The 22292-nt window shown below is 45.6% G+C and overlaps 1 protein-coding gene across 2 annotated transcripts in view; it reads left to right on the top strand.

Moving 5' to 3' along the window:
* NSFL1C (NSFL1 cofactor) overlaps positions 1-22292 on the top strand; it is a 67600-nt gene that overhangs the window by 33667 nt on the left and 11641 nt on the right. The window contains exons 2-8 of one of the 2 annotated variants that reach the window (XM_029611324.1): positions 882-979; positions 3444-3518; positions 18126-18291; positions 18470-18562; positions 18781-18890; positions 19030-19167; positions 19305-19469. In XM_029611324.1, the coding sequence (XP_029467184.1) occupies positions 882-979; positions 3444-3518; positions 18126-18291; positions 18470-18562; positions 18781-18890; positions 19030-19167; positions 19305-19469 (845 nt within the window). The remainder of the gene's footprint in view (positions 1-881; positions 980-3443; positions 3519-18125; positions 18292-18469; positions 18563-18780; positions 18891-19029; positions 19168-19304; positions 19470-22292) is intronic. The other variant, XM_029611325.1, reaches the window with a different exon arrangement.

Here is a 22292-nt window from a genome sequence, read left to right as displayed (position 1 = left end):
ACGAGGGAGGAAGGGTGGGTTTAGCCAGTTTTAGTGTTCGTTAGTAATACTTTTGTGGATGAGGGTAAGGGTCTTGTAAATAATTCGTGAGTGAATGGGAAGCCAGTGGAGATCAATGAGGGTGGGAGTGATGTGGTCTTTCTTGTTGACATTGGTGAGGATGCGTGCAGTAGAGGTTTGATGTGGGTAGAAGGGAGTCCAAGTAGGAGAGCGTTACAGTAGTCAATTTTCGAAAAAATTATGGATTGGAGTACAGTACGGAAATCGGAAAAGTAGAGAAGGGGTTTGAGTTTTTTGAGGGTTTGTAGTTTGAAATAGCAGCTGCTAAGGATAGATTTGATATATGGTTTGAAGGTTAGTTGGTTATCAAGTATAACACCCAGGTTTCTTGTGTCAGAGAGAAAGTTGGGGGAATGGAGAGTGGAGAGAGTGGGTGTGGCTGCATGTCTAGAGGAGACGAGGAGGAGTTCAGTTTTTTTGCGGATTGAGGGCTAGGTGCATGTCAGTGAGGAGCTGGTTTATGGAGGCGAGAATGGTGTTCCAGTTTTGGAGTGCAGTGAGAACAGAGTTTTTGAAAGGGATGAGGATTTGCACATCATCCGCATAGATGAAGTGTGTGATACCAAGGTTGGAGAGGAGGTTTGTAAGGGGGAGCATGTAAATGTTAAATAAGGTGGAAGAGAGGGAGGATCCTTGGGGAACGCCACAGTCGAGATTAACAGGAGGGGATGTAAAATTGATTTTCCAGCCATGAAAGAGCGAGAAACCCTAGCCCTGTCCCCCTCCTGGGTACATCGCCTTTATCCTTTCACCTCAGCGCTAGGGTGGAGATGGTGAGCTTATCTTGGGCTGCTCCCTTCATGGGTTTTGTTTTTCTACAGCTCGCACTTGCCAGTTTCTATGAGGATGGCGTCGAGGATGACCTGATCACCATACCACAGCAACATCCCAGTTCTGGGTCCCGCGGCACTGGGCCTAGGTGAGGAGCAACTGTCCAGACTCCTCCTGCGCTGCAGGATTCTCTTCTCTGTGTCCCTGCACGCCTGAAGCAATCAGATGGACCTAAGAAATCCCATTTAATCGCAGGCAATGTATTGCGCTTGCTTTTAGTCTACTTGACTGTGTAGAAATAAGGGTCAATAAACAAGCTGTAGGTGAGACTGGCTCAATAGTCTGTGATGAGCTTTCATCACACGTTTTATTTGGGGACATTTTGGCATGTGTTAAATGACCTAACCTGTATTGAAAATCCGACAGTTCTCTGGGAATGTTACAGGGCACACTGCTGTCCTAAGGGCTTACACTTCGGCTGGGGCTGGGACTTGCATGCACTTCTCTGGAGCTGTATCACAGGATGCACTTCCTTACTTTACTCCTGACTTCTTCCCCCTTTCACCCTCCTCTCAGAGTCGCCTTTTTGTTGGAAGAGGCAGCTTCCTGTGTATTGATATCTTGAAGGTATTTAAATGTCTGTATCAGATTTCCCCTTCCCTACCTTTCCGCTAGGGCAAATATGTTTAGATCTGGAAGTCTGTCTCCATTGACCATTTTAGTAGCCTCCTCTGGAGCGACTCCATCCTGTTTCTATCCTTTTGAAGGTGAGGTCTCCAGAACTGGACTCAGTATCCCAAGTGAGCTCTCACCAGGGACCTACACAGGGGCAATATCACCTCCCTTTCTCTGCTGACCATTCCTTTCTCTATGCAGCCAGGCATCTTTCTGGCTTTTACCATCACTTTATCCACCTTTTTGGCCCTCTTAAGATCATCAGATGCGATCCCCTCAGATCCCGCTTTTCTTTCGTGCTTAGAAGAATTTCACTCCCTATACTTGGGTATTTGGAGTACAAATGCTTTATGCTGCTGCCAGACTATAGACCATTCCTCGACATTCACTAGATCCCTTCTATACTTTCCCCTCCTTCTTGGGTGTCTATCCTGTTGCAGATTTTGGTATCATTGGGAAAAAGACAAACCTTTCCTGAAAGCCCTCCCACAGTATCACTTATGAAAATGTTGAAAAGATCCGATCCAAAGACTGATTATTGTAGACACCACTAGTAACGCCCTCTCCTCAGAGTAAACCCCGTTTACCACTACTCTTTGTTGCCTCCCATCAACTAATTTCTAACCCACTTAGTCAGTTTAGGGCTATACAAGGGCTCTCAGGTTATAAGCCTTCGGTGCAGAACTGGGTCAAAGGCTTTACTGAAATCCAAGTACATTACGTCTAGTGCTCTCCCTTGATCCAACTCTCTGGTCACCCAATCAAAGAAACTGATCAGGTTCATCTGACAGGATTCACCTCTGGTAAAACCTTGCTGCCTCGGATCTTGCAGTCCATTGGATTCCAAAAGCTGCACCATCCTCTGTTTTAGCAGCGATTCCATTAGTGAGCTCACCTCAGAGGTCAGACTAACTATCTTATAGTTCCCAGCCTCCCTCTTACTTCCACTTTTATGAACAGGAATTGCATCCTCCTGTCTCCAGTCCTCCGGAACTACTCCCAGCTCTAAGGAAGCATTGAACAGGTCACCAGCGGAGCTGCCAGGACATCTCTAAGTTCCCTTAATACCCTGGGTTGAATCCCATCAGGCCCCATCGTTTATCTACTTTTAGTTCAGCTCTGCCTCACAGTTTTCTGAAAATCATTTGAGGTTTACCTCACTTCCAATCTTATTTGTTTGTTTAATGTGGCCCTGCTCCAGGCCCTCCCTCAGTACCTGAGTGTAATGTGCCAAAAAGCAGAATATAAAAGAAATAAAAATTAAGCAATTTAAACATATTAAGTGAACACCAAACAAATATATTTGTTAAGCCTCTACATATTTCCCTTTTTCTCTTCTAAGTCTTCCAATTCCACTTTTGCATTTCTTCGTATCACTAATATATCCTAAACAAAAAAAAAGTCTTGTGCCCGTTTTTCCTGTCAGCTGTTTTACTTCCGTCTCCTCACTACTTCCCATGGTAATACAAGAACTGTTAAAGATGCTGAAAGCAGAGACTAAAGCTCTCAGAAATACATATTTTCTCTACACTTGAGGATTCACCTTTTCATCAGGTACCCGAGGCAAGACACTGAGTGTTAGACTGTTTGCTTTAAATCTAGAGTCTCACACTGCAACTATGGCTCATGCTGTCTACCTGAAATGTATAACGCTGAAGCAGTTACATAAATGGATTTAACTGTGATGTATTTGTTTTCACAATGTTTTATGCCCAGGTTTGCCTGCAAAAGCTCCACCTCGGCTTTAGATTACACAACATACTGCACCTCGAATTGTTCTGGGATGTTCTAGGAGGCGTTTTAAAAATGTGCAATTTTGAATTGCTACAGAGTGCACATTGTTACCTGCTATATGTACTTTTAAAATTCTGTGTGGTGCACACATCAGCTGCTTTCTGATGCTTGCTTTCTTTTTCTCTCTTGGCTTATGCTGGCAGTGGTCATAGGGTAACTTCCTTCAGAGACCTGGTCCATGCTCAGGAAGAAGACGAGGATGAGGACGAAGGGCAAAGGTCAGAAGAATACGTCTGCTTTTTGCTGAGACCTGAGAGGGCAGGATTGGAATTTCTGCTTTCTTGTTGCACATTATTCAGACTTCACTGGGTGGGAGGGTCTTTGAGGGTAGTTAATGGCCAAGCTCTTCAGAGTCCTCTGATGTGTGTCTTGGGTGTGTTTGAATGTGGTTTGTGTTATTATTGGTATCTTCATCCATTGTGTCAGTGGTGGCTTTATCTGTTGTGTGTGTGGAGATGAGTTGTCATTAGAGCTGATTATATCTGTGTGAGCAAATTGTACTTTCTTAGCGACCAGTCAGATGAATCCAGAACTCATGGGTTATGCACTTCCACCACCAGATGAACAAAAGAACATAAGAAATTGCCATACTGGGTCAGACCAAGGGTCCATCAAGCCCAGCATCCTGTTTGCAGCAGTTGCTAATCCAGGCTACAAGTACCCAAAGATTAAATAGATCCCATTCTATTGATGCCAGTAATAGCAGTGACTATTCCTTAAGTCAACTTGATTAATAGCAGTTCCTGTACATACCCAGATCAGTCCAGACCAGTGGGTTATGCACTTCCACCTGCAGATAGAGTCACTGAGGTCGGCGGATTTGAAGGATGCATATCCAGCGTAGCTCTCTGCTTCAGCGGCAGGGGGAATGAAGAAAAGATGATTTATATTCAGACAACTACCAACAAGGAGTGAATTACATAGTCTGGGTAAAACAAATAAGCATGGGTGTAGCTTGCTTGTTATGGCAGTTACTACCCCGAATCAAGCCTGATACTTCACTTGGAATACATATCCAGCGCAACTCTCTGCTTCCACAGCAGGGGGAATGAAGAAAAGATTATTTATATTCAAACAACCAGCAAAGACTGAATTGCAAAGGATAGGTAAACAAGCGTGGGAGTAGCTTGCTTATTATGGCGGTTACTACCCCAAAACAATTAGCGAGATACTTCACTTAGATGCAGCTCCAGCACTGCTATCTATATCGATGGCAGGGGTGGAAGGAAAATAGAACCAAAAAGTTACTTAAAAGGGACAAGAGTAACAGAAAAGTATGAAAAAATAAGTGTGAAAGCTTGCTGGGCAGACTGGATGGACCATTTGGTCGTCTTCTGCCGTCGTTTCTATGTGTCCAGCATTGGAAGCTGGAGATCCTGTTGAGGCTGTTTGATGTCTCAGCTGAGCCTGAGGGCTACAGTCTGTGCCAGCCTTATGCAGGGGGCTTGTTTGTGCTGAGTGCAGAAGGCACAGGAGACTACCGGAGGTACCCCTGCAGCTGCTGGCCAGGATGTTCGCTTAGAAGTGTGTGTGGCTTATGTGGTGGATGCCCTCTAGGATTTGCTTTGTACTTCAGCTAGGAATATGGTGTCTGCGCGAAGGCTTCTGTGGCTACGCAGTTGGTTGGCAGATGTTTGGTTGAAAGCGCAACTTGCTAATCTCCCTTTTAAGGGTCAGTTATTGTTTGGTGAGGACCTGAAGAAGCTGATGAGGCATCTGGCAGACTCTAAGGGGAATAGTTTGCCCGAGGATAAGAAGACCATAGACCGGCAGGAAAGGGTTCTGGAGGTGCCATGCCCGCCCAATGAAGGCAGGCTGGTCCACTGCTCCCTTGTGGCTGTCAGAGGAAGGTTCTCTCACTTTTATGAGGCGTGGACTAGAATTACCTTGGATCAATGAGTGCTGGAAGTAATAAGAGATGGCTACACATTAGAATTTTCTTGACCCCTTAAGGAGGCCTTCATAGTGTCCCATTGTGCTTTGCTCGCCAAGTGAGCGGTGGTGTGGGACACTCTGCTACGCCTACAGCGATTGAAAGCCATTCTCCTGGTGCCGCCCGAGAAGCATGGTCAAGGAAGGTATTCCGTGTACTTCGTGGTTCCAAGAAAGAGGGCTCATTTCGACCCATTCTGGATCTGCAAAAAGGGTCAATGTGACATTGCAGGTCCCAAGTTTTCGGATGGAGATGTTGCAAACAGTGATTGCAGTGGTGCACAAGGGGGAGTTCCTGGCCTCCCTCGATCTGACGGAGGCATATCTCCATATTCCCATCAGGGTAGATCATCAGAGATTGTTTGATTCACTGTACTAGGAGAGCATTTTCAGTTTCAAACCCTGCCCTTCAGATTGGCTACGGCACCGCAAACATTCACGATTTGGGCGAAGTCAGAAGAGTGCTTCACCTCCACTTGGCCAGTGACGGAGCGCCTGGAGTCCCTAGGCTAGGTGATAAACTAGGCAAAGAGTCAGCTACTCCCATCTCAGTCCTTGGACTATCTGGGTGCAAGATTCAACACCATGGTGGGCAAGATGTTCCTCACCCCAGAAAGGATTCTCAAGTTGCAGTCGCAAGTGGTTCGTCTGAGGGACCTGCTGGTCCCCAGGGACTGGGATTATTTGCAGGTCCTAGGGTCCATGTCTTCTACGCTAGATCTGGTGCCATGGGCTTTTGCACACATGCATCCCTTACAGAAAGCTCTCCTATCCCATTGGAATCAGATGTCAGAGGAGTAAGTGCAGTTGCTGCTCCAGGAAGAGGCCAGGTCCAGTCTCTTGTGGAGGCGATTGCGGTCCAGATTGGAGAAGGGCGTGGATCTAGATGTTCCAGACTGGGTGTTAGTGATCACAGATGCCAGACTCAGCAGTTGGGGAGCGGTGTGTCAAGGATTGGGAGCCCAAGGGCAGTGGCCCCCGGTGGAAGTGTCCTGGTCGATCAACCATCTGGAAACAAGGGCACTGTTTCCTACCTTGTATTCAGGGCCGGACAGTATGTGTGTTCTCGGACATTGTAACGACGATGGCCTATATCAATCGGCAGAGTGGAACGAAGAGGAGTTGTTTGGCTCAGGAGGTTCACAGACTCTTTGCCTGGGCGGAGCTTCATCTAGCGGTTCTTGCTGCGTCTCACATAGCAGGCGTGGACAATGTGCAGGCGGACTATCTCAACGGGCAACAACTAGACTCAGAAGATTGGGAGTTGTCGGCGGAGGCCTTTGTGCTTCTTTGGCACAGGTGGGGTGAACCCCAATTCAATCTCATGGCAACAAGGAAGAATGCCAAGGCAACCATGTTTTTCAGTGGACGGAGGGAATTTGGCTCCGCAGGGATAGATGCCATAGTACAGCCATGGCCAGAGAGGTTCATAAGCTCTTTGCCTGGGCGGAGCACTGAGAGGAGAGGATCACCTTGCTGGTGGCTGACGGGAATCAGTAAGTTTTTGCTTGGGAAATTTTTCTTTTTTTAAAAGTATTGGGGCAAAGTTAACTATTGGGGAATATTATTTAGTGTGTTTGTGTATTTGTGCTTTTAATAGTTAGTAAGGCAGCGAATAAACAGAAGTTAGTGTTTGTATATATATATATAAAAAAAAAAAAAAGTAGCCAGAAGCTAGAAATAAGCTAGGAGCAGTGTATACCTAAGTAAAAAGGTTGAAAAGTTCAGTTCAGTTACTCACCTTGGAAAGGTGTTGAGGTAGTGTGATTTGGTTTGATTAGGTACCAACATTTGTTAATCAAGAGAGCAGTGAGTCACTCTGGCTGACTAACTGAAGTTAGACTGTTTGTATTTCCCAACCTTCCCACCCCTAGCTCATCCTTTAATTTATAGGCAGGTGCCACTTTCACAAAAAAAACAAACCCTTATTGAGAGTTTGATCATTCTCCTGTAGGCCACTACCAAACATATGGTGAATTAACTAATACGTTTAAAGGACGTTACTTAGACAACCTAAAACCTAAGTAGGAACTGAACAAAATTGAGATGAAGGCAGCAGTCCAGCAGCACGAGGGGGGCTTCCCAGTCTTTTGCATAGAGGGTCACATGTATGATTTTTTACCCGCCGGTGAGAAGTTGTACATGTGCATTGGGGCAAAACTTATTAGGGCAAAAACTTACCCTAATAAGTTAACTGGCTCTAGACCAGACTCGGACATGACTCACTGTATTTAATTTAATACCCTCTTAAGGCCTTTCTTCTTCCAGCTGAATCAGCTTCCAAGTTCATGGTCCTTGTTTTATGTAACTTTTTCTGCTTTTTTGCTTCCTCTAATTATAAAAGTTGTTCCTTATTTTATATTTATCTACCCCATGTTCGATGTAAACTGACCTGATATGGTATTCAACCTTGAAGGTCGGTATAGAAAAATGTTAAATAAATAAATAAATAAATGTGCATGCGATGCAAAGAGCTCCTGGCTCGCAGAGAATGAGTTTGATCTCTGGAGGCTAGAGTGGCAGACCTGGAGGAGCTGAGGCAGACAGAGAGGTACATTAACGAGACCTCCAGGGACATAGTAGCCAAGTCCCAACTTCAGACTGGCAGCCCTGGTGCTGCCTTGGAGGAAGAAGGTCTCATGATTGGAGAGCATCAACCTCATGCAGCAGGAAGTGATCCTGTAGCAAGGACCTGCTCTCCAGGTGGTGCATTGTCCTTTCGCACCGAGGATGTCTCCCCAAGGCCTACTGCCCAGGAGGGAAGGGTTAGGTCGGCCGTCATAGTTGGTGATTCGATTATTAGGAATGTAGATAGCTGGGTGGCTGGTGGGCATGAGGATCGCCTGGTAACATGCCTACCTGGTGCGAAGGTGGCGGACCTCACGTGTCACCTAGATAGGATTTTAGACAGTGCTGGGGAGGAGCCGGCTGTCATGGTACATGTGGGCACCAACGACATAAGAAAATGTGGGAGGGAGGTTCTGGAAGCCAAATTTAGGCTCTTAGGTAGAAAGCTTAAATCCAGACCCTCCAGGGTAGCATTCTCTGAAATGCGCCCTTTTCCACACGCAGGTTACCAGAGAAAGGCAGAGCTCCGGAGTCTCAATGCGTGGATGAGACGATGGTGCAAGGAAGAGGGATTCAGTTTTGTAAGGAACTGAGGAACCTTTTGGGGAAGGGGGAGTCTTTTCCGAAGGGATGGGCTCCACCTTAAGGTGGAACCAGACTGCTGGCGCTAACCTTTAAAAAGGAGATAGAGCAGCTTTTAAACCAGAACAAAGGGGAAAGCTGACAGTTGCTCAGCAGCGCATGGTTCGGAGGGAGGTATCTTCAAAGGATAAGAACATAAGAAAATGCCATACTGGGTCAGACCAAGGGTCCATCAAGCCCAGCATCCTGTTTCCAACAGTGGCCAATCCAGGCCATAAGAACCTGGCAAGTACCCAAAAACTAAGTCTATTCCATGTAACCATTGCTAATGGCAGTGGCTATTCTCTAAGTGAACTTAATAGCAGGTAATGCACTTCTCCTCCAAGAACTTATCCAATCCTTTTTTAAACACAGCTATACTAACTGCACTAACCACATCCTCTGGCAACAAATTCCAGAATTTAATTGTGCGTTGAGTAAAAAAGAACTTTCTCCGATTAGTTTTAAATGTGCCCCATGCTAACTTCATGGAGTGCCCCCTAGTCTTTCTACTATCCGAAAGAGTAAATAACCGATTCACATCTACCCGTTCTAGACCTCTCATGATTTTAAACACCTCTATCATATCCCCCCTCAGTCGTCTCTTCTCCAAGCTGAAAAGTCCTAACCTCTTTAGTCTTTCCTCATAGGGGAGTTGTTCCATTCCCCTTATCATTTTGGTAACCCTTCTCTGTACCTTCTCCATCGCAATTATATCTTTTTTGAGATGCGGCGACCAGAATTGTACACAGTATTCAAGGTGCGGTCTCACAATGGAGCGATACAGAGGCATTATGACATTTTCCCTTTTATTCACCATTCCCTTTCTAATAATTCCCAACATTCTGTTTGCTTTTTTGACTGCCGCAGCACACTGAACCGATGATTTCAATGTGTTATCCACTATGACACCTAGATCTCTTTCTTGGGTTGTAGCACCTAATATGGAACCCAACATTGTGTAGTTATAGCATGGGTTATTTTTCCCTATATGCATCACCTTGCACTTATCCACATTAAATTTCATCTGCCATTTGGATGCCCAATTTTCCAGTCTTAGAAGGTCTTCCTGCAATTTATCACAATCTGCTTGTGATTTAACTACTCTGAACAATTTTGTGTCATCTGCAAATTTGATTATATCACTCCTCGTATTTCTTTCCAGATCATTTATAAATATATTGAAAAGTAAGGGTCCCAATACAGATCCCTGAGGCACTCCACTGTCCTCTCCCTTCCACTGAGAAAATTGCCCATTTAATCCTACTCTCTGTTTCCTGTCTTTTAGCCAGTTTGCAATCCACGAAAGGACATCACCACCTATCCCATGACTTTTTACTTTTCCTAGAAGCCTCTCATGAGGAACTTTGTCAAACGCCTTCTGAAAATCCAAGTATACTATATCTACCGGTTCACCTTTATCCACATGTTTATTAACTCCTTCAAAAAAGTGAAGCAGATTTGTGAGGCAAGACTTGCCCTGGGTAAAGCCATGCTGACTTTGTTCCATTAAATCATGTCTTTCTATATGTTCTGTGATTTTGATGTTTAGAACACTTTCCACTATTTTTCCTGGCACTGAAGTCAGGCTAACTGGTCTTTAGTTTCCCGGATCGCCCCTGGAGCCCTTTTTAAATATTGGGGTTACATTTGCTATCCTCCAGTCTTCAGGTACAATGGATGATTTTAATGATACGTTACAAATTTTTACTAATAGGTCTGAAATTTCATTTTTTAGTTCCTTCAGAACTCTGGGGTGTATACCATCCGGTCCAGGTGATTTACTACTCTTCAGTTTGTCAATCAGGCCTACCACATCTTCTAGGTTCACCGTGATTTGATTCAGTCCATCTGAATCATTACCCATGAAAACCTTCTCCATTATGGGTACCTCCCCAACATCCTCTTCAGTAAACACCGAAGCAAAGAAATCATTTAATCTTTCCGCGATGGCCTTATCTTCTCTGAGTGCCCCTTTAACCCCTTGATCATCTAACGGTCCAACTGACTCCCTCACAGGCTTTCTGCTTCGGATATATTTAAAAAAGTTTTTACTGTGAGTTTTTGCCTCTACAGCTGCCAACTTTTCAAATTCTCTCTTAGCCTGTCTTATCAAAGTCTTACATTTAACTTGCCAACGTTTATGCTTTATCCTATTTTCTTCTGTTGGATCCTTCTTCCAATTTTTGAATGAAGATCTTTTGGCTAAAATAGCTTCTTTCACCTCCCCTTTTAACCATGCCGGTAATTGTTTTGCCTTCTTTCCACCTTTCTTAATGTGTGGAGTACATCTGGACTGTGCTTCTAGAATGTTATTTTTTAACAATGACCACGCCTCTTGGACATTTTTAACTTTTGTAGCTGCTCCTTTCAGTTTTTTTCTAACAATTTTTCTCATTTTATCAAAGTTTCCCTTTTGAAAGTTTAGCACGAGAGCCTTGGATCTGCACACTGTTCCTTTTCCAATCATTAAATCAAATTTGATCATATTATGATCACTATTGCCAAGTGGCCCCACCACCGTTACCTCTCTCACCAAGTCCTGTGCTCCACTGAGAATTAGATCTAAAATTGTTCCCTCTCTCGTCGGTTCCTGAACCAATTGCTCCATAAAGCTATCATTTATTCCATGCATGCATTAGAATTAGGGCATCCCGACAGTGAGGTTCCAATAATAAGAAAAGTAGTCCAAGTGCCTGTAACTAGAAACTCACCTGAGCTAAAAAATTCTAACTTATCCCTATCAATTAAAAAGCAGAATGAAAATACAAACAAAAAACAAACTTTGAAATGTTTGTATACTAATGCCAGAAGTCTAAGAAGTAAGATGGGAGAATTAGAATGTATAGCAGTGAATGATGACATAGGCTTAATTGGCATCTCAGAGACATGGTGGAAAGAGGACAACCAATGGGACAGTGCTATACCGGGGTACAAATTATATCTCAGTGACAGAGAGGAGCACCCGGGAGGCGGTGTAGCGCTTTATGTCCGGGCTGGCATAGAGTCCAACAGGATAAACATCCTGCACGAGACTAAATGCAAAATTGAATCTTTATGGGTAGAAATCCCTTGTGTGTCGGGGAAGACTATAGTGATAGGAGTATATTACCATCCACCTGGTCAAGATGGTGAGACGGACAGTGAAATGCTAAGAGAAATTAGGGAAGCTAACCAAATTGGTAGTGCGGTAGTAATGGGAGATTTCAATTACCCCAATACTGACTGGCTAAATGTATCATTGGTACATGCTAGAGATATAAAGTCCCTGGATGGAATAAATGACAGTTTTATGGAGCAATTGGTTCAGGAACCGACGAGGGATGGAGCAATTTTAGATCTAATTCTCAGTGGAGCACAGGAATTGGTGAGAGAGGTAATGATGGTGGGGCCGCTTGGCAATAGTGATCAAATTTGAATTAACAACTGGAAGGGGGACAGTAAGCAAATCCACTGCTCTAGTGCTAAACTTTCAAAAGGGAAACTTTGATAAAATGAGAAAAATAGAAAAAAACTGAAAGGAGCAGCTACAAAGGTAAAAAGTGTGCAAGAGGCGTCCTCATTGTTAAAAAATTCCATCCTAGAAGCACAGTCCAGATTTAGTCCACATATTAAGAAAGGTGGAAAGAAGGCAAAACGATTACCGGCATGGTTAAAAGGGGAGGTGAAAGAAGCTATTTTAGCCAAAAGATCTTCATTCAAAAATTGGAAGAAGGATCCAACAGAAGAAAATAGGGTAATGTATAAGCGTTGGCAAGTTAAATGTAAGACGTTGATATGACAGGCTAAGAGAGAATTTGAAAAGAAGTTGGCCGTAGAGGCAAAAACTCACAGTAAAAACGTTTTTAAATATATCCGAAGCAGAAAGCCAGTGAAGGGAGTAAGTTGAACCGTTAGATGTTCGAGGGGTTAAAGTGGCACTTAGAGAAAATAAGGCCATCGCGGAAATATTAAATGATTTCTTTGCTTCGGTGTTTACTGAAGAGGATGTTGGGGAGGTACCCGTAATGGAGAGGTTTTCATGGGTAATGATTCAGATGGACTGAATCAAATCACGGTGAACCTAGAAGATGTGGTAGGCCTGATTGACAAACTGAAGAGTAGTAAATCACCCGGACCAGATGGCATACACCCCAGGGTTCTGAAGGAACTAAAAAATGTCAGACCTATTAGTAAAAATTTGTAACTTATCATTAAAATCATCCATTGTACCTGAAGACTAGAGGGTGGCTAATGTAACCCCAATATTTAAAAAGGGCTCCAAGGGAGATCCAGGAAACTACAGATCAGTTAGCCTGACTTCAGTGCCAGGAAAAATAGTGGAAAGTGTTCTAAATATCAAAATCACAGAACATATAGAAAGACATGGTTTAATGGAACAAAGTCAGCATGGCTTTACCCAGGGCAAGTCTTGCCTCACAAATCTGCTTCACATTTTTGAAGGAGTTAATAAACATGTAGATAAAGGTGAACTGGTAGATGTAGTATATTTGGATTTTCAGAAGGCAGTTGACAAAGTAAAAAGTCATGGGATAGGTGGCGATGTCCTTTTGTGGATTACAAACTGGTTAAAAGACAGGAAACATAGAGTAGGATTAAATGGACAATTTTCTCAGTGGAAGGGAGTGGGCAGTGGAGTGCCTCAGAGATCTGTATTGGGACCCGTACTTTTCAATATATTTATAAATAATCTGGAAAGAAATACAACGAGTGAGGTAATCAAATTTGCAGATGATACAAAATTGTTCAGAGTAGTTAAATCACAAGCAGATTGTGATAAATTGCGGGAAGACCTTGTGAGACTGGAAAATTGGGCACTGAAATGGCAGATGAAATTTAATGTGGACAAGTGCAAAGTGATGCATGTAGGGAAAATTAACCCATGCTATAGTTACACAATGTTAGGTTCCATATTAGGTGCTTCTACTCAAGAAAGAGATCTAGGTGTCATAGTGGATAACACATTGAAATCGTCGGTTCAGTGTGCTGCGGCAGTCAAAAAAGCAAACAGAATGTTGGGAATTATTAGAAAGGGAATGATGAATAAAACGGAAAATGTGATAATGCCTCTGTATCGCTCCATTGTGAGATCGTACCTTGAATACTGTGTACAATTCTGGTCGTCGCATCTCAAAAAAGATATAGTTGCGATGGAGAAGGTACAGAGAAGGGCAACCAAAATGATAAAGGGAATGGAACAGCTCCCCTATGAGGAAAGACTAAAGAGGTTAGGATTTTTCAGCTTGGAGAAGAGACAGCTGAGGGGGGGATATAATAGAGGTGTTTAAAATCATGAGGTCTAGAACGGGTAAATGTAAATTGGTTATTTACTCTTTCGGATAATAGACTAGGGGGCACTCCATGAAGTTAGCATGTGGCACATTTAAAACTAATCGGAGAAAGTTCTTTTTCACTCAATGCACAATAAAGCTCTGGAATTTGTTGCCAGAGGATGTGGTTAGTGCAGTTAGTGTAGCTGGGTTTAAAAAAGGGATTGGATAAGTTCTTGGAGGAGAAGTCCATTACCTGCTATTAATTAAGTTGACTTAGAAAATAGCCTTCTATTACTAGCAACGGTAACATGGAATAGACTTAGTTTTTGGGTACTTGCCAGGTTCTTATGGCCTGGATTGGCCACTGTTGGAAACAGGATGCTGGGCTTGATGGACCCTTGGTCTGACCCAGTATGGCATGTTCTTATGTTCTTACTGCTGTATGTGTTTCCTCCGTGGCCGTTTGTAGGTTGGGGGTTACGTTTCACCGAGAAGCATCAGGGACGAGTGATTCTGGTCGTGCTGGAGTGGCCTTGACATCCATGGTTTGCGGATCTCATGCAGCTGGCGGTGGATGTACCCGTTCGCTTAAGCCATTTGAAGTGTCTGCTGTATCAGGAACCCATCTTGTCGGAACAGGTGGCTAGGAGTTTGGCTTTTGAAAGGCGACGTTTCCACCTGAAGGAGTTTTCCAAGCCAGTGATTTCTACTCTGCTTTAGGCTAGGAGATCCTCTTTAGCATATATCAGAATTTGGAGAGTGTTTGAGGCCTGGTGTGGTGTCCATGACACTGATCCCTTGCAGGCAAATGTGGCCCAGGTTTTGGCCTTTTTGCAGGAGGGGCTGTCAAAGTTTAGCCTATAATTCTCTCCGAGTCCAGGTTACAGACTTAAGTTGTTTTAAAGAAAGGTTGCAGGGAAGACTTTTAGCTTCACATCCGGTTGTAGTGCATTTTTTTGAAAGGAGCAAAGCATTTTCATCCTCTAGTTCGTAGACTTTGTCCATCTTGGAATCTTAATTTGGTTCTGCGAGTTTTGTATTGCCCTTCTTTTGAGCCTTTATGCGGGGCTACTTTGAAGGATCTGACACTGAAGGTGGTTTTTCTAGTGGTGATTTGCTCAGCAAGATGGATTTCTGAGCTCCAAGCCTTATCGTGCAGGGAGTGTGAACACAAAAAGAATAGATGCCTGGATCTTTTTCAATGCTTTATTGGTGCAGAGACGTGTCAAATAAAATCGCCCGACTCAGGCCGAGTTTCACAGCTTTACAGCCGCTGCCCTCAGGGGCTCCACAATTCCACTTATCCAATCATCGACGTTGTTTCATCCAATCTATTGTACTGGTATGCCGGCAGTAAAAAAGCAAACTTATACACAAAGGTTCGAAACGCATGCCAGCATAACAATCAGCAGTCTCTGCTTACGTCTGATTCAGTTATAGATTGGATGAAACAACGTCGATGATTGGATAAGTGGAATTGTGGAGCCCCTGAGGCAGCGGCTGTAAAGCTGTGAAACTCGGCCTGAGTCGGGCGATTTTATTTGACACGTCTCTGCACCAATAAAGCGCTGAAAAAGATCCAGACATCTATTCTTTTTGTGTTCGCCTGAAGGTATCATAGAATCGCCTACCTCTTTGTTTTCTTATCGTGCAGGGAGCCCTTTTTGCGGAATTCCGATGATGGGATCTTGTTGTGAGTGGTCCTTCCTTTTGTCCAAGGTGGTGTCAGCTCTTCATCTTAGCCAGACTGTGGAGTTGCTGGGGTTTTTGCATTTGAATCCCAATTCTCCCCATGTGAGGGAGCTTCATCTTTTGGATGTGCGTCGGGTTCTCCTAAGATATCTCAAGGTGACTAATGAATTTCAGACCTCAGACCACCTTTTTGTGTTATTCACTGGACCAAGGAAGGGTGGTAAGGTAGCGACTGTCAGCTTTCCCCTTTGTTCTAGTTTAAAAGCTGCTCTATCTCCTTTTTAAATGTTAGCGCCAGCAGTCTGGTTCCACCCTGATTAAGGTGGAGCCCATCCCCCTTCCCCAAAAGGTTTCCCAGTTCCTAACAAAACAGAATCCCTCTTCCTTGCACTATCGTCTCATCCACGCATTGAGACTCCGGAGCTCTGCCTGCCTCTGGTGACCTGCGCGTGGAACAGGGAGCATTTCAGAGAATGCTACCCTGGAGGTTCTGGATTTAAGCTTTCTACCTAAGAGCCTAAATTTGGCTTCCAGAACCTCCCTCCCACATTTTCCTATGTCGTTGGTGCCCACATGTATCACGACAGCCGGCTCCTCCCCAGCACTGTCTAAAATCCTATCTAGGTGACGCATGAGGTCCACCTCCTTAGCACCAGGTAGGCATGTTACCAGGCGATCCTCACGCTCACCAGCCACCCGGCTGTCTACATTCCTAATAATCGAATCACCAACTATGACGGCCGACCTAACCCTTCCCTCCTGGGCAGTAGGCAAACAGTCTAACTTCAGTTAGTCAGCCAGAGTGACTCACCTCTCTCTTGATTAACAATGTTGGTACCTAAGCAAACCAAATCACACTACCTTAACACTTTTCCAAGGTGAGTGCTGAACTTTTTAACCTTTTTACTTAGGTATACACTGCTCCTAGCTTATTTCTAGTTTCTGGCTACATTTTTTTTAATATACAAACACTCTAACTTCTGCTTACTAGCTGCCTTACAGACTATTAAAAATAAACACACTAACTACTGCTTATTAGCTACCTTACAGACTATTAAAAATAAACACACTAACTACTGCTTACTAGCTGCCTTACTGACTATTTAAAAATACAGTCTAACTTCAGTTTATTCCCTGCCTTACTGACTATTAAAATCACAAACAAACTAAATAATAATACCAAATAGTTAACTTCGTCCCAATACTTTTAAAAAAGAAAATTTCCCAAGCAAAATCTTACTGATTCCTTTCAGCCAGCAGCAAGGTGATCCTCTCCTCTCAGTGCTCCCACTGGATTGTGGGATGAGTAAAGGTACAGATAGCGGCTCTCTCCTGTTTCAGGGGCCAGGTGAATGGTGGCTCCTTGTTGGCTCATCCTGATGTGGCCCATTTCCTGAAAGGAGCAAAACATCTTCATCTTCCCTTGCTGTTTCCAGTAACCTTATGGAGTCTAAATTTGGTCTTGGATTTCTTGGTCCTATGTTTGGACCGATGCGTAGCTTGTCTTTGCAGTTACTGACTTTGAAAACTGTGCTTCTTGTGGCAATTTGTTTTGCGGGGAGTTTCCAGGCTTTCCTCCAGGTAACTCCAGGGGCGGTACAGCTGTGTACTGTTCCTTCTTTTTTACCGAAAGTGGTCACTGATTTTTCACTTGAATCAGTCCATCTCCCTGCCGTGTCTGGACAGAGAGAGATGTAGAGGAGTATCATCTGTTGTGATCCTTGGATGTCAGGAGACATATCATCCGGTAATTGGAGGTTACTGAGACTTTACAGAAATCAGATCGCCTGTTGTTCTTCACGGTGGATGTAAACAGGGCGAGCTGGTTTCACGGGCTACAATAGTTCACTGGATTAAGGAGGTAGTGGCGGCTGCATATGTAAATCCTGAGCAGCCGTTACCTGGTCAGGTTAGAGTTCATTCCACTAGGGCTCAGGCAGTGTCATGGGCAGAAGTTAGATTGTCTCCCATCGACATTTGCTAAGCTGAGCTGGGATGTGGTCCTCCTTATACACTTTTTCCAGGTATTATCGTCTGGATGTTCAAGCCCAGGAGGACGCAGCTTTCGTACATACGGTTCTGACTGGATTGCGGGCAGCCTCCCGCCCTATTCAGGAGTAGCTTTGGTACATCCCACTGGTTGTGGATTCATCTGTCTAGATGCTAAGAAATGAAAAATTACTACTTACCTGATAATTTTCCTTTTCCTTAGGATAGACAGATGAATCCAGCTTCCCTCCCTTGGCTGACAAACGATTGTATTATAGCCCTCCTGTGTGGGTACGTGTTACAGGGATTACTGATGAGTGTTAGTCCAGTCCCTGGACTGTTATTACATTCTTATCTGAGCTCAGTGTTGCCTGTTGGCTGAGTACTGAAATGGTTATGTTTTTAATCAAGTTTTTTGCTAGTCTGTCCACAGTTGCTTTTGAAGGGAAATACTGGCAGGCTGGGATCGCTGCAGATGACCTTAGTTTGCTCCATCTCCATCTGCTGGTAGAGGTGCATAACCCTTGTGTTTTGGATTCATCTGACTGTCCTAAAGAACAGGAAATTATGAGGTAAGTGGTCATTTCTCATTTGTGTGGTTAGTGGTCTCCCCCATTGTGTGTGCCTGTGCACGTCCTGGGATTGGTTATGTGTTTATCTGTTCTATGGGCCCAGCTCACTTGGAGCCTTTCTAAATGTTGTGAGAACCCATGACAGAGCCTTGGTATTCCTGTGCTGTTTTCTGTGCAGGTTTTATGCTGGGGGCTCTGAAAGAAGCGGGCAGCAGATTGTTGGGCCTCCCAGAAAGAAAAGTCCCAATGAGCTGGTAGAGGACTTATTTAGAGGGGCCAAAGAGCACGGAGCTGTGGCCGTGGATCGGGCAGCGAAGAGCCCCGGTGAAAGCAGTAGAGCCACGGTGAGACTGACCCCATTGGGATGACAGCTGCATATTTTCGTTTCCCAGTCTGCTTCTGAGAGCTCCTGTACAGCAGGATCCGAGCCTGCGGAGAATGCAGCTTGCTTTGGGTCTGAGTACAGGTCTAGAAACTCGTGCTGCGGGCTGCGGGCTGTAATTTGGTCTGTTTCTCTTGCAGCCCTTTGCTGGGGGAGGATACCGTTTGGGGGCAGCACCGGAGGAGGCATCTGCGTACGTAGCAGCAGAGAGAGCGCAGCACTTTGCTCAGGATGTGAGTATAGGCTGCTGCAGTGCCGCCCTCTCCAGTGTGCACACAGCCGGTTCTCTGGCTGGGGAGAAAGTACCATTTTTATGGAAGTCTCTGTATAGAAACAGATTCCTTTCCTTATTTTGGAGTCCTGAATCCTCAGGTGGGGAAGAGGGGATTAAGGGAGTAATGTGACACTGAAGACCCTTGTGCCGTAGCTCGTCTCTCCCTTTCTCGTGCAGGTGCATGTGGTGCTGAAACTGTGGAAGAACGGATTTAGCTTGGACAATGGGGAGCTACAGAGCTATCAGGACCCAGCCAACGCTCAGTTTCTGGAGTCCATCCGCAGAGGGTATGAAGGAGCGTTCCTTGCAGGGGCTGTGACCTTACTGAGTGGCATGCTGGGAGAAGGCAGGGGACTGGCATGGTGAAATGGGTGACTTGCTTCTTGGCATCTGGATTCTGACACTGTAGCTTCTCTCTGTTGGCAGAGAGGTACCATCAGAGCTGCGCAGGTTGGCACACGGAGGGCAGGTCAATCTGGACATGGAGGACCATCGGGATGAAGAGTTTATAAAAGCGAAGGGCATCTTCAAGGCTTTCACTGGAGAGGGGCAGAAACTGGGCAGGTATGTGTGAAGACTGGGATGGGCTGTGCGATGGTGATAGGACCTGGATTGGATGCAGCTGCCTCTGATTGCTAGAAGGTTCTTGCGTTCTAAGCTGCTGTTCTCTGTGTCCCCTTCCCTGCTGGTGTTCTCCTCAGCACGGCCCCACAGGTGATTGGCGCCAGCTCTCCATCACAGCAGGCAGAGAACGAAGCCAAAGCTAGCTCCTCTGTCACTATCAGAGAGACTGAGCCTGTCACCAGTATCCAGATCCGTCTTGCTGATGGCAGCCGACTGGTCCAGAAATTCAACCACAATCACAGGTACCAAAGAAGGGAATCTCATTATGTGAATGCAGCATGGGGCAGTGGGAATACACTGGGGGCCAAGTCTTATTGGGGGGCTGGGTGTTTGCTGTTGGTGCCTCCTTCTTTTATCTTCCCCTCTTTCCTATTTCTATGGCTAGCACTATCTTCCTTTTCGTCTTGCAGACCAGTCCACTCCTGTGGGATTCCCCTGCTTGCCAGTGGATGGAGGCAGAGAACGTTTTCTGCGTTCTTTCTTTTTCCTGCTTTTGTCACTCATGCTATATATCCTGGGATAGCTGGGAGGTTCCTCAGTAGTTCTCTGCCTCCAGGAGGTGGGAGTGTATACTGGGCTAGTTAGGAGCTATCAAAAAAGAAAAAAATCAAAGAAATAGATGAAGCTTTACCTTTAAAAAAAAAAAAAAAAACCCAAACAAACCTGGAGTAGTCCTAAGCGAGCCGCGGTCTGCAGAGGGGCAGTTCCAGGAGGGGGAGGCTCACGCTCATAGGGAGCGGTTCGGCGTCCTCAGCCACAGCAGTGGGATCGCAAGCTTCTCCCCTGCAGCGGCAAGACGCGTGGCCGAAAATGCACGCAGGAGGAGCTCCATTCACAGGCTCCTTTTGCCCCTGCTGTCATGGCTGTGAATCGCCGGAGAACAGGGGAGCCGCGAGAGCAGCTTGTTCCCTCTACGTACCCGGATCAGTCCAGACAGTGGGTTGTGTCTCCCTTCCAGCAGACGGAGTCAGAGAAAAAGTTGAAGGGTGCCCTCCCATAACCTGGGGCGCCCTCTGCGTCCCTTCAGTATTTCTCTGACTCCAGCAGATGAAGGTGACAGATCCTGCGGTTCCCTAGTTCAGTTTAAAAAAAAAAGGGGGGGGATAGAGATTTAGATTTCTCCTATTTTTTATTTCTCTGTCTGGATGGATCAAGTTTAGCAAAAAAAAAAAGTTTAAATTACTTTCTGAGTATTCAATCACTTCCATGCTTGCAGGCAGAACTGGTGATAGTTTTACCTAGCATTGTTTCAGGACCTACATAGGGTAGGTTTTGTATTTTTTCCTTTCACGGGCTTTTTCTGGTTTACTGAGGTGAAAGTAGGTGGTCCAACCTCTCCCTCTATACAACGGCACTCTGCCCTGAGACGCCGACTTCCTCGGGGCAGCGCTAGCACTGAGGCAACATTCCTCTGCTTATTTAAAAAAAAAAAAAAAGCCAAGTCGTCATTTTTTAGCAGAGGTTTTCCTTACCGGCTTCTGCCAGGCTCCGTCTCTGGTTTTTTTTTGGCCAGACTCATTTTCCCCATGCCGCGATCATAGCGCTGTGCCACCTGCGGGGAGCCCGGCTCTCCCGCGAAGGAATCTGTTCAAGGTGCCTCCCCAACGGGGAGGGTCCCTCGAGGCCGGCTGGATGGTCGGCTTTGCGCTCTCAAGCGTGGCTGCTCGCTGAGGAGATGGCCCCAATCCCATCTAACATGGGAACGGTGGCCATTTTGTCTTCACAGCCCTGCGTTCCCATGCAGCCAAATGAAGAATCAGACGGCAGTTTTTCTCCTCCACCGGTTTTGACCCGTGTTAACGCCCCGGACCAGAGAACAACATCGAGGGACCTTCCTGTTATACCTCCTTTGGGTTCTTCACCCCCCCAGGCTATTTTCAGCGGATTTTATGCTTCTTCTGCACAATGCCTACTTGGCCAGTCTGGACCAGTACCAGGATGCATCTTCAGGGCCCCCTCCTCCCAAAGTTATCAGGTTGGCAGATCCCTTGGGATCCACTGCGGTTCCTCAGGGAGCCGCTGCAGTTTCTCAGGGGTCCTCTCGGGTTAGGGTAGTTCCCCATCCAGATTCTGCTTCTCAGGGGGCTCCGGTGCTGGACCAGGATGATCTGGCTTCTCACATGCAATGGAAGGGGACGACCCTAGGGTCTTACGTCTGTTTCAGAGGGATGAGCTGGATTCTCTTATCCCCCATGTCCTAGCTGAGTTGGATATTGATCCTCCACAAGACCCTCCTGGCACCAGTGCGGGACCCACGAAGGGGCACCCCGTTCTTGCCGGTATGCGTCCATTGGCGAAAATGTTTCCCTTTCATCCTATGCTCCTTCAATTATTATCCAGAGAATTGGATTCGCCAGTCTTCTCTGCGAGTAGGCAGGGCTATGGACAAGCTCTACCCTCTCCCAGAGGAGTACGTAGAGCTCCTCAAAGTTCCCAAGATTGACGCGTCAGTATCGGTGGTCACAAAGAGAACTACCATCCCGGTGACAGGTGGAGCCACCCTCTGAGAACTCCAGGATCGGAAGCTTGAAGTGTCCCTCAAAAGGATTTTTGAGGTATCAGCCCTGGGGGTCAGAGCTGCAGTATGTAGCTCTCTAATGCAGCATGCAGGTCTCAGATGGGTCCAACCAGCTGCTCAGTACTCAAGACCTGCCACTAGAGGAAGCGCAACAGGCGGAGGCCTAGAAGCGGTAATAGCTTATGGGACAGATGCGCTATGTGATCTTCTCCGCGTCCAGGCCAGATCAATGGTATCCGCAGTTTCTGTTAGATATCTCCTCTGGCTTCGTAACTGGTCGGCGGATTCGTTGTCTAAGTCTCAGCTGGGATCTCTCCCCTTCAAGGGCAAGTTATTGTTTGGTGATTAGTTTGGGGTTAGCTGGCACAACTAAAAAACTGGGGCATAAAGACTGTTTTTTTAAAAAAAAGAATTGACCAAAAGGCAAAGACAACAGTCCAGAAGTGACGTAATCTAACTAAATTGGGTGTGGCTCAGACCTGTGCAAGGTAATCAGAGCAAGGAAGGGAGCCATTGTTAGCCATTGTTGTCCTGAGCACATGCTAAG

This window comes from Rhinatrema bivittatum, chromosome 8, assembly GCF_901001135.1.
Source record: "Rhinatrema bivittatum chromosome 8, aRhiBiv1.1, whole genome shotgun sequence".
Classification (NCBI taxonomy): domain Eukaryota; kingdom Metazoa; phylum Chordata; class Amphibia; order Gymnophiona; family Rhinatrematidae; genus Rhinatrema; species Rhinatrema bivittatum.
The sequence above is the reverse complement of the archived record's forward strand: the minus strand, read 5'-3'. Positions and strand labels throughout refer to the sequence as shown.